The 12,806-nt window shown below is 42.3% G+C and overlaps 2 protein-coding genes across 2 annotated transcripts in view; one reads left to right on the top strand and one right to left on the bottom strand.

The window, feature by feature from the left end:
• Window positions 1–9,215, top strand: part of LOC103355395 (uncharacterized) — a 26,172-nt gene extending 16,957 nt beyond the window's left edge. The window contains exons 8-11 of the mRNA XM_008279183.1: window positions 4,803–4,941; window positions 7,905–7,987; window positions 8,118–8,214; window positions 8,323–9,215. Coding sequence (XP_008277405.1) covers window positions 4,803–4,941; window positions 7,905–7,987; window positions 8,118–8,214; window positions 8,323–8,490 — 487 coding nt within the window. The 3' untranslated portion in view covers window positions 8,491–9,215. The remainder of the gene's footprint in view (window positions 1–4,802; window positions 4,942–7,904; window positions 7,988–8,117; window positions 8,215–8,322) is intronic.
• The window catches only part of zfpm2a (zinc finger protein, FOG family member 2a), a 117,821-nt gene continuing 114,166 nt past the window's right edge, over window positions 9,152–12,806 (bottom strand). The window contains exon 8 of the mRNA XM_008279184.1: window positions 9,152–12,806. Coding sequence (XP_008277406.1) covers window positions 10,225–12,806 — 2,582 coding nt within the window. The 3' untranslated portion in view covers window positions 9,152–10,224.

Below are 12,806 nucleotides of genomic sequence, written 5' to 3'. Positions count from 1 at the left end.
CCCAAGGCTAGTGTTAATTGCCTAGTTGTACTTGTTTCATAAGGTTGGATTAAAACATAATCTTAGTTGTAACAGTACAGTTATATATCTGGATGACAGATAGAACTGTGGCGAAGATGATGAAAATGCCAAAATGTCATTCTGCTGAGGTCTTAAGCAATTTCTTTGTCTATGAAACTCAGAAGACAAGAATAGTGTTTACGTAGAAACCAGACTTGCAGCATTAGCTGTGAATGTGGCTCTTCTGTCATCACATGTGAATGTTAAAGGAAGTCTATCTTAGTGCCACACAGTAGAAACCTAGAACCTGGACCTCCTGAATTCTTCCAGATTCAAGTTATAGGAATTTCCAGGTTGCAGGTTGTTAGGCTCCCATAGTGGGAAATATCTTTATATTTAAGCAACAGTATGGTCACTTACACTGAAAGGTATGGCAGCTGTTTCGTGCAATCTAGTTTGTTTGGCATCGTAAAAAGGAGGACATAAGTGAAATAGTGTCAAGTGTTACAGAAGTGGCATTTCTACTGATGTACTTTGGGTTCACAACCCTATATTTGAACAGTTCCATGTGTTTAAACCAAAAAAATAGACACAAATGGTTCCCATTGGGGAACACATCATCATAGAACCTGAAGCACTAACAGAGTAGGTATACCTTATTTAACATGGAAAAAGTCCATAATATCTATCATTAGATAACTCAACTTACTTGGTCCAAAGTTAAGATTTACAATGAGATGCTATAGCTTTCAGGTAATCAGTATGATCTTCATCTTGCTTGGTGTTCCCTAACATTTGTTTGATCAGCTCTGCTATCTGACCCATCTTACCCTAACAACCAAACACCCCAACCTTCTCTACCTACCCACCAACCACAGCTGACATCTGGTTTGCAAGTTGTCACCCTGCTTCCAGTGTTCCAATAATGAACTTTTTCAGGACTGAAACTTTTTTGGTGGAAAAACTGTAACGTGGAAGTCCAACACTGATGCTGTCGGCGTTTTTAATGCACACATAGCAAATATGCAGGAGTCCGAGTGACTAGGTAACACCACACTACCAACAAACCCACACAACAAATAATTCATATATCATCATCAATATTACAATAATAGGATGTGGCAGACAGATGGTGAACGTAAGCACATCTTTATCACACAGTCAACATTGTCCCAATGGACAATTAGTGCAGACTTTGACTGCTTGGAAGAGTAATACCTTCTGTTAACTTATGATCAGTCTTGGAGCTGCAGCTGCATTAGACCAATGTAGGAAATTTAAAGCATTTTCCTATTGTCTGTTGTACTTGATCTGCTCTGTCTCGCCTTTTCTGAATAACCATTAAAGCACTTCACAACCTGGGGAAAGTGAATTTCAAATCGATTGTCTAATAAGTGACTTTATTACAGCAATAGAGGCCTTGTGTTATTCTCCATGTGACATTCAGTGGTGAATGTTCCATCCTTGTTTTGCCAACCTTAGATTTTTAGCTAAGTCATCAAAGAATACGATTCTTTTGCATACAGAGCAAGAGTTAGAGGCCTGTCCACGTGTCCGTATGCCCTCTGTTTTCTAATGCTCTCTGGCAGTCTTTGGAATAGCCAGTTTTTTTAAGAAGGTTCCTTCGGCGTAATAGTTAGTTGAGCCTCATGTAATAGTCCGTGTTCAAATGTTCTGTGCTCATTGTAATAGTTGGCAGAAGCTCGTGTAATAGTTCGTGTTTTGTGTGTGAGCAGGCTCTCAGGTAACAGAGGCCCTGCATATGGAATGAGATGGTAATGAGGAGGAGGAGGGGAGCCTTATCACTACAGGGCCAAATTCCGACAGTGAATTGCGCAGTTGTAACAAAAGTAACAGAGCGTCCATTCAGCCTGCACTAATCCAGATGGGAAAGTCAAACAGCAGAAAGTCCACGGCACAAACTCATTTCATCACTATATTAATTTAGATATTGCCTCCTCGCTCCTGTGGGGAGAAAAAAAAAAGAGCCCCTCTGAAATGACCAACATCGGTGAGGCGTTTTGCTCTACATGGTTCCCCCACTTCGTCTCCTCCCGTTATCTGTTTAATTCATCCCGCCAATCTTGGCTGTCTTTACCCACTAAATTTCCCTTTGACACGCATGCCTTGCTTCGCATAATCCTCACTCGGGGGCAGAATTAAAAATGGAAAAAAGAGGAGGGAAGAGGACAGGTGGCTGGAGAATCCTTGAAATAATGTTCAATGCCAGACCCAGGAATGATTTGACCAGATTCGGACTGGGGGGCTGATAGGGAGAGCGTCCCCCCCCCCTCTCTTTATTTTTGGAACCAAGGGGTAAGAAAAGGGTGACAGGTGGAAAATGTGCAGAGACTGAGAAGTCCCTTAAGAACCAGGTCGAGGAGTCAGTTCTAAATTGTGGTGCCGGAATGACTTCAGGGGAAAACTGTGGCAAGGCAGATGAAAATGTCAAAATGTCACTCTCCGGAGGTCTGATTTGAAAAGTTTTCTCTGTCTGCCGAAGACCGAGAATTAGAACAGTCGGCTTGTTTCCTTTCCCCCTCTGTCTGTATCTATTATTGACCTGAAGGGACTGTTTCTTCTACCGTGAATATGGCAGATATGTTATCTTTACAAAGCCATTTGTGGCAGTTGAACACCTATTCTCTGCTGTTTGTATCAGCTTTATCTGACCAATCATTCCTGACATGCTTTGCCAGAGCACAGCTTGATATGTCAAGCTACAGTTCTTTGGGTAGCAACATGTCATATCAACAACAGGTGAAATAGGTTATTTTACACATGAAAAGTGCATGTTTACGATGGCAGTTTGATATGAACAGTACAATGGCAGTGAAGCAGTGCTGAAGCCCGACTGTTGTCAAATGTAATTTCCTGTGGCAAGTAATGCTGCTTTCTGTTGTAGCTTTTGAGTATTAGTACATTTCAGTGCTGAAAGAACGGAGTTGTCGATTGAAAGAATAAATCAGTGTACATTTTGATAGCTGATTAGTTTTCGAAAGCATTTATCAAACAATGAAAGTCAATTATAATTAAAGCTAAGTTCTAACGTTAGCTTGTAACGATACTGACAGTGACATGTTCACCATGTTAGTTTAACATAATATCATGCTAATGTTTAAAATGACCACTGAATACATAAACCATGCATTAAAGCACTGGACAAATTTAAAATTAACGTGAAATCACCAGAGATGGGATGCCATGTGGTAGTCAACACCAGTAGGGTTCATCCTCTGGGCATCATGACAGCATGCGGATCATGCGTTTTTTGCAAATCCAAGTAAAAGTTGGAGCAATTTTCAGAAAAATATGACCGTTCATCAAACTACTGCATGAAAGAAAGGCCAAATATTTGCTGAACCTACCTTCTCAAATGTAGAGATTTGCCTTTTTCTTCACCATTGTGAGCTTTTGAACTGCTGATTGGACAAAAAAAAAATATTCAGAAGTGAACTGATGGTAAATCGTCACTGTTTTTGTCTTTTTATAGAGTGAACTGTGATTGATTGATAAAATAATATAGTATAGTAATAGTGAAAATGCTCAACTTACCTTTCTAATTAAGCTGGAACTGTATGTACCTGATTGACCGTCTGTTAGATGTTGAAACTGATAAGACACAGGGGCACAGTGCTTCAAGCCAGGCCCGAATCAGGCTAAAACGGGGATGAGTGTCTCCCGGTGCACGGGGGACAGAGCTACAGTGTGCTGGCTGCATGTAGGGGCAGGCTGCGCAGCACGACGATGGCGGCAGCAGGCGCGCGGCACTATTGATTGGGCTCCACAGGCTGAGACCAGCCAATTCAGAGCACCAGTGAGCCGAGACCGATTGGGCCTCCTGAGTTACAAAATCCCACAGCTCTTCTTCTCTCATCTGCCAAAAAAAGAGTATTTCTCATTCCCCAGGCAAATGTTTTCGAAGAGAAAGTTTGAGATTTTGGGGTGAAAGTGTCTCGGGGAAGTGTTATGTATGACTTTGCTTGAGTCGCTATTTGTGCTTGTTGTTGTAATAGAGACATTCAAAACTTTGGCATGTTGTTAAGCAGCACGATTTAAACTTGATCAGCTGCTGCTGCTTTTTGTTTGAAGGATAGGGAACTCTGGCATTGATAAGCACACTGTATAATCATCAAAAGACTAGTATAATTTGAAAGATGTTGCTGATGTTATTTGATTATATTATATTGTATTTTATATCGCTGATATATTTGATTTTGAATTTGAATGCTGTTGTTGTTGCTGATTTTATGTTGGTGTTGTGTTGTTTTTTCTGGTGTAGCAGTTTCCCTGAGGTTTTGTACCAAAGGAATCAATAAAGTTTTATTCAAATTTTTATTCTAATTCTAATATTGATGAACTATCGCCATATTCTGTTGTCTCCTTTACCTCTTTGTGCCCTTTAACATCTTTTAGCGTGTTGTTTTGAGCCCTGTGGTCTAAAAAACAGCAGCATGGCTCTGTTTTTAGTTAAAATCTATAGTAAACTATGCATTTTTAACTGGTAAGCAAACCTAGTGAGTACCTTTTGGGTATGTGAACATATTGCAGCATTCAGTAAGTTAAACCAGCTTAGTTTCTAAAAAGAGGTACTAGTTCAGTGGATGCTGCACCTACATTCATCTGAAGGACAGAAGCAGGACTCAAAGTCATTGCTAACTTATTGATTGTTACTGTTTTGCTGTACCTGCAGGACAAAAAAACAGGTAGTGCAAAGAAAAACAGCTGTTTTCTGTTAAATTTTATTTTGTCTCCTGCTAGCGTCTTTTTGAATCTGTGTTTCTGTGTGTGTCATTTTTCAGGTATGGTAAGCTGCTGCCATCATTCCAAGCCAGGCAGTTTTCAGCAGCTACAGGGCTGAGCCGCATGCTGATCATCCTGGGGGCAATCGAACCGACTATAAAAGGCCAAAATGTCTCAGAGGAGGTCATCCAGCGCCAGGTTAGGCTAGTGCACTCACACCCACCCACATGAATACTGAAGCGAAGCATGTCCTCGAGGCTGCAAGTGACTTGTGTCGTGGTGAAAATGACACAGCAGGTCAGGGGTGATTTCAAGGTGATTTAGGGAAAGATTTCTCAGCCATCATTGTAGAAAGCAGCTGTCATACCATAAATGTTTTGAGATGTCTATAATCTGTGCACCTGACTTCGGCTTTGTTCCGCTGCTCAGACAGTTTCTTTAACCTAATTAAAAACATGGAAGGAAAAAGTGATATGTTCCAGGCAGTTTAAATGACATTCCTCCCATCTTTGCCGCGCAGCCACAGGATGGTGCTAGTGCAAGAATAATCACGTCTCCTCCTCAGCAGAGATACAAGTGGGTGATGACTGCAGGAGCGTTTGTCTTCATACCGTCAGAGACAGTGAATTTGGCATGATATGACACCAGACGTCATTTTTAAATAAATGAAAATTGAACCCGTTTCCTGGAGCTGACATGACGCTGCAAATGCACTGTATCTCGTGATGCCTGCTATATTGTAAAACTCGGCCCTTTGACAGGTCATACGGTTTGTGAGGAAAAAGCTGTTAATATAAGCTACAAGCTTTTTGCTGTGTATTGCAGATGAGTATTTTTCGACAGGGGAGGGGATATTTTTTTATGCGCTGAGATCTGTTGCGAATCACACATGCAGTTGTGACACTTCTGCCTGTCACGGAGTCCTGTAGTCATTTTTTACTTCCTATTGAAAACATCCCAGACAAAGAAGAAGTAATGGATTCTGATGATGAACAACAACCAATATCTTTACCATCATGGGGAAATGCTCTCTATACACTGACACCTTATTTTAGCACGAAAACAGACCTTCTAGACTCATGTTTGAGCATTCGGGACAGAGACAATAAGAATATTGCAGGGGAGGCTAATTTTTCATAGTCGTTTCATAGTTCAAATTCTTTATTTTTGTTTTACAGAAACAACGTACCCTTTATTGGCCCTCTGTGAACGCACAGCGACATTTTTTTTTTCAACATCCGTTCAGCATTTTTTGTTATTTTTTTGCGGCAGCTGTCTGTATGATGCGATGACGTCTTGGGGATGAATGTGAACAGTTCGTTAAGACGCCTTGTTCTCTGCTGCCAGCCACCCACGATTTGATGGCAGCAGTGATGAGGGACCTATTTCAGCTTTTCAAGTATTACAGTTGTTGCCAAGGAGATAAGGACATCATTGTGCTTGAATTCTCCAAGGACAGAAAAAGGTTTTGTAGACAGGCTAGTGAAGGTTATAATGTACATGCACGCACGCACGCATGCACTCACACTCACACACACACACACACACACACACACACACACACTCGCACACACACAAGCATACCGAACTCAATAGAGCATGCAGTCCATTTCTCAAGGGCATGTTCTGTAACCACTGCTTAATTGAACTGGAGCAGAATTGTTTGCTGCAATGTTAACGGCACCAAAGCTATCTGGTCTCATCACATGTGACTGATAGATACAGTTAAAGAGGATTTCTGTTCAATTTGAAAATTCGCATCTATTCTGTAGCGTGGTGAACTTTGCCAGCCTTGAGCTACAGAATCAAAGAGAACAAGAGCGAGGGTCCAGATGTTATATTGGTGTTTTTGCTCTGCGCTGCTCCACTGAATGAGCTGGACACTGCATTCACTACAAAATAACTATAGACATTTTCATAGTTAATTTTTCTATCTTCTACAAATCATCCTACAAATGCACATTATGACATCTTTCTTGGCACTGGAATCTGGTGAATTAGTCATTGAATTATGCTACCTTCTTGCTTACAATACGTGCACACAACTGTTTAAATCTTGTAGATTTCAGGGGGACGCTGTATTGTTTTGCAGTGGTCATAGACAAACAAAATGGGAGTATGTAAAATGAACCAAAGCTGTCAGTGCCACATGTGCTGATGTTGGAGCTGCGCCTGCTAATTTACTAGCTAAATAAATCTTTTATCAGCTTTGCTTGAGTAACTCTCCATGGGTAGGAAAGCCTACAGAGTTATTTAAATATAGTTTATGGTTTCCATATTCATTGTGTAGCACAACAGTGAGCCCAAAAACATACAATCAGAGTCATAAAGAACTATCTCAAGCCTCAAGAACAACAAGGAATCCTGCAACAAATGTTATGGCCTCCTCAGAGCTGTGATCTTAGAACCAGGGAGTTATTCTGGGATTATATGATGAGACACAAGACACTGAGACAGACTAAATTACCAGAACTGGGGCAAGTTTTCTAAGATGCTTGGAACAACCTACCTGCTGAGTACCTTGAAAAACTGTGCAAGAAAAGGATGGACACAAAATATAGAGTTAAATTTTGTCTGTGTTTTAAAAAAATATTCGTACAGTACTCCATACAGAAATAAGTGGCCTTGAAGTGTTGGTTACTTTAAGGCTTTGCTATTTGAAATTAAAAAGGAAATATAGTCAGAAGAAACATTAAACAAAACAAAGCTGAGAACATATTGTTTTAACCTCCTGGAGCAATATGTCACCCTTAACTCTAGCAGAGCTCAGAGGTCTGTTTGAGCTCAGTTTAGATCTGGCACTCTGTGTTTGACTGTACAAAATTAGCCGCTTCCATTCTGCCTCAGAGGAGAACAGTGATTTGGACGAAGTCGAGAATTGAATGCATTTTATCTGCTATTGTCCTTTTTTAATATGATTTTAAAGTTATGCTTTTCCTGCCAAACATTATTATCGCTGATCCTTTTCATATAAGATGTTTCATGTGATAAAGTTTTGGTTAAAGGTTTACAATCATCATGAGAGCTTTGTATGTTTTATTTAAGTTTATGTAATGTTTGGTATGTATCTTTTGTTTTCTGTTGTTTCTGAAGGTCATGTGAGTAGTATCCTGTAAAGTTATTTATTTGAGATGTATTTTCTCTGTCTCTGTTGCTGATAGAAATACCTGCTAAGTAACCCTGCCCATCAAAGCAGTGCTGTAGATGAGCATTTCTTTCTGAACGAGAGTGCAGCTCAAGTAAGGTATGACAAACACACTTAGAAAGCTTTTTTTTCCACAGAATTGTTCTATTTAAATGTTGAATGTAAAATTTAATACAAACATTTAAAAATATTACTCAAAGTTAATATTTGTTTGTTTTGTTTTTAAAAGGGATATCACCAAGTTTAAGCCCCTGTCCAGCAGGACATCAGTGAGCGTGCTCACTGGGGACTCCTTTGACGAACAATTGCCTGAACACCTAAACCAAGTGAGTATGTTTACTGTGGCTGCACAACTTCATGCTGCATCATTAAGTCTGGTACAGTGACTGAACAATGCACTAGTAACATGGTAAATCATATTCCCCCTGCACCAGATGGTTGCAAAGCTTCAAAAGAGGTTTCTGAAGGAATCCTACCCATCAGCCAATCACATTCACATAAAAGGAGCAGACCGGCGAATGATCTACAAGAAGCCATCTGCCATCAGCCAGCACCTGAGGAAGCTAGTCAACCAACGACAAGCCAGACAGCAGAGCGAGTGACCCGCGGCCAATATGCAACTACACCTCAGATATGGAAAGAGTAATGGTTGAATATGTTTTAAATATTCAATAAAACACTCAAGTTATCTTTTTTTTTTTTTTTACCTTTCTCTGCAGCAATCTGTAGAGATTGTCTACATGTCTGCTAAGGTTCATCAAGAAGTCAATTTCAGAACATATTTTTGCACAACTCTGCTTCATTGGAAGCTTTTTAATTGAAGATAACTGGAGGGTATTCAGTGTGATGAAATATTTTCTGTCTTAGATTCATCTTATCTTTTAAGTTGTTATTTCAGGCTCTTCACCTGATTGGCCAGTGCAAAAAAATTAATACATTATTCCTTATCAATGTAAAGGTCACACACATCACTGCTCAACCCAATACTTTTTATCTCATTTAGTTCTGTCTTAATATTCTTCCATGTTGTAGCCACAAGGAATTCAGTTCTTCTTGATGGGTTGCACGAGCTCCAGTTGTTACTTACATACAGTTGAGCTACATCACAACCAGACCTAGACTTCTTTTTTATGACTTTTGGAATTTACAGACAGACCTTTTTGAAAATAAACCTTTATGTCGTTTTGAGTCTATTTGTAACAACACTTTTCTCACTCAGTTCATCAGTTTTATGTAGTAGTGTGAAAGAAAGACCAGACAGCATTGGTTTATCCTGAGGATTTAAGTTTAATTATGACACCACATCAAAATAAAAATTTCCAACAGATCTGGAATTTAATTCCATCCATATACATGCATAGCAACAACGTTTTAAGAAACATTTTCTCCCATAATCAGGACATTGGAATGATCATTTTACATCAGTATCCCCACTGACCTCCCACCCATCTTGTTCATCAGCAATAAACTTAATTCTTGTACAACTTCTTTTTTTTCCCTATGGGGTTACAAATAATTATATGCACAGACCCCATTTCATAATACTGCTTTCAGTAATGTTCCCTCATTTACAAAGTATTGCATTGAGAGCAAATTTCAAAAAGGGAGACCAAAGTGTATCATCAAACAGAAATACGAGTACTATACAAGAATGCTGCCATCCTCATGAAAACATCCACATCTGAGTTGAAGAAAAGAGACAGGGACAAACAGCCACATATGTATGCAAAGCCATGTGTATATGCCAAAATGTGAGATGCAGGGTTGTGCCTGTTATCACCCCCAAATGGTGATTGTTAAGGCTAACAAGTCATTAGAAGCAATCTGCAAGGGACATTTTGGGCATATACAGAAACTGGTACAGCAAATAAGAATACACAAGTGCCTCAGTAGCTATTTTTGTGTCTAAAATGCATCTCATTTTTGTATTGTCTATTGTTTCATTGAGCCTACATTACAGTGTAAACAATATGTGTGCTACACAAGAATGACTATACAATAACATTACAAACAACTCTGATATAAATTTCATTTTGAATTTAAATTAAGATCACTACTCCTATTAATACTGATTGTAAAATAAATTAATGTGAAAGTGGCACCAATATTATTCTTGATTCATTTTTCTTTTCTTTTTTTAACCAATGGTTTTGCATTTTTAAGTCTTAAAACGATGAAAGAAGAAGCTTCTCTTGATTGTCCACAAGCAGCGTTTAGCACTGCATGATGCACTATTCCAGACACAACAGTGTACCAAAACCAAGGAGAAAAAAGGAGTAAAAGTTGGGGGGAAAGGTGTAGGAAGGAAAAGAAGAACATGTCTTATTCTTCTGAACTTATTTTACATGCTCTGCAGCATGTGACGAACAGTAAAACTTCTTATGGGTAATAAAGTTTGACAGGTTGTTGAACTGGATATCACAGAGGCGGCAGTACTTGCCACTTCCAGAGCCGTTCACGCCTTTATTGGCTGTGGGTGCCGCCTCCTCGTTTGGGGATTTGGAGGAAGGTGACATGTTCTCGTTGGAGTCGGCCTGATTTTCGGTGGCCCACGTGGGAGAAGGGTTGGGGGGTTGGCTGTCTGGCTGGGGCTGGTTCTCCTGCTGTGGTGGGGCTGTGCCTGAACGCTCCTCGGGCTTGTGCCCCCCGTTGACGATGACCATGCCCCGATTTTTGGGCAGAAGGGGAAGGGGCTCCTTGCCAGGGTGGGGGCAGCCATTAGCAGCAGGCTGTGGGGCCTGCTCTCTGGTTGTTCCTGTCTCTCCTCCTCCAGGACCTCCTCCTCCCCCGTTAACGCTCTGCTCCTGTTCACCGGCCTCGCCCTGCATCACCGGTCCCCCAGTCACATAATCAGTTGGCTTTATCCCAAAATACGGCGAAATTTGCTCAGGACCTTTCACCTTCTTTATTGCTCCAGGATAAAGGCAGTGGGGCAGAAACATATTCTTGTTCTCATCTTTCGATGGGATGAGCTGGGGCTCAGCAAAAGGCTTGAGGCCCGACACAGGACCCATGTGAGGAGGAAACATGCCTCCATTCTGCACCATCACCTTCCCATTGCTGTTCTTCTCACATTTGCCTGGGCTCTTATCATAGGCGTCATCAGGGTTGTTATTGCCTTCACTCTTCACATCTGGGAACATAGTCGACTCCAAGCTGCCGCTCTCATTGTGTTGTGGCTGCTGTTGGGGCTGTTGTTGTTGCTGAGCAGCCGCAGCAGCAGCAGCAGCAGCAGCAGCGGCGGCGGCGGCTGTTGCAGGGCAAAAGTTCTGTTTGTGTGCCAGGTAGTTCTCCACTTTGTTAAAACTTATCTTGCACACTGCACATTCGTGATAGTCCAAAAGTCTTTTGGGAGAGCTACATGTCTTGTCAGGGACTGGCGAACATTTTTTGCTGAGATCAATGGGAGCATCGAGCTCCTGTGGCTCCACTGTATTGCATTTGGGAGCCAGTATAGGTTTAGTGACAGTCAGAGAAGCCTCCAGGTGTTTGGGTACCATACCTGGGAAGATATCACAGCGGGGATGGAAGCGGTCTGCTAGGCTCTCTACAGCTTCCTGGGATGTACAAGGGTTCATAGGAGGAACCCCGAGGAAGCCTGGTTGACCCATAGGGGGCCTCTGGTGGTCCTGATCAGGGAGACACATCTCATACATCTTCCTGCGCTTGCGGGTCCTCATGGTTCTCTGCATGGAGGGCACCTTATTGGTGGACATACGTTTCATGGGAGGATCATGACGAGTGGCACAGTAGTACTGCTTGTGGACCATGTAGGTCTCATGACGGCTGAAGGTGATATTGCAGGCATCGCAAGTTGTCTTGGTCGGATCATTGTCACTTTCCACCAAACCGGTGCTGGGGCTTTTCCCCTCCATCTGCTTGCCATTGAGCCTCTCCTCAGCTCCGGTTGGAGTAGAGACCTTCTTCACCTGTCCTGCTAGATCCTTATCAGGCCCTTTAGCCCCAGCATTGATCATGTCCAACACATTGGAGTTCAGGCAAGCAGACTGCATGAGGTGGCTGTCGGCCTCTGTAGGGTGGCAGCCGGCCAACATGCTAACAGAACTGTGACCACTGTTGGGGCTCACCGCCTCAGGGACCTTATCTGACAGGGCGGAGAAGTCAGGAGATTTTGCCATGTGTTGCCAGCGGCTGTTACAATAGTGCTTTTTGTGGACCAAATAGTTGTCCAGGTTGCTGAAGGTGATATTGCATTCAAAACAGGTTGCCCCTTTGGGCATGAGAGGACTGTAGATGACAGGGGGGTAGCTGTTCCCTCCATGGCGAAGCCTCCGGTGAACTAGCTCTGACATTTTAGCCAGAATCTCAGAAGCCTGCGGGACTACTGAAATGTCTTGGGAGAAAGCAAACTGAGACAAGAAGGGGCCCATGGGAAATGTAGGCATGTTATGCTGCACAGGGGAGGAGGCCAGTCGGGGGCTGGAGGGCTCAGACTTGATCCTAGTGTAAGAAAAACTGGCTTTGCTGCCTGGGTGGGCCTCTCCCTTCTGAACAGACAGCATGGGCTTCTTCTCAGCCTTGTCAGCCTCTCCGTCTGTGCTGGTCTCCTTGTTGAGGGCCCCTTTGGGACTTCCCAGCAGAGCATCCTTCCTGTTGGCCAGCTCAGCGCGGGCCTGCTGCTGCTGCTGCTGCTGGAGGCTTTCCTCAGGACCCCTGGGGGAATGCTCGGTGCCGTCGCCTTCCCTGTGAAGTTTGCTGCCGTGCCCATGTAAGTCCTGATGCTGTAAGAGTTCCCTGTGGCTCTGGAAGCTGATATGGCAGTGATTGCATCTGAAGGCCGCCTGTGACAGGTGAGACATGATGTGATGCTGGAATGTAATAAGAGAATCTGCCGTGTAGTTACAGATTGTGCATTTCAAGCTGGTGCCAGGAGGGAGGCTCTCTTCCATTTTGACAC

This window comes from Stegastes partitus, unplaced genomic scaffold (assembly GCF_000690725.1).
Source record: "Stegastes partitus isolate 25-593 unplaced genomic scaffold, Stegastes_partitus-1.0.2 Scaffold146, whole genome shotgun sequence".
Classification (NCBI taxonomy): Eukaryota; Metazoa; Chordata; class Actinopteri; family Pomacentridae; genus Stegastes; species Stegastes partitus.
The sequence above is the reverse complement of the archived record's forward strand: the minus strand, read 5'-3'. Positions and strand labels throughout refer to the sequence as shown.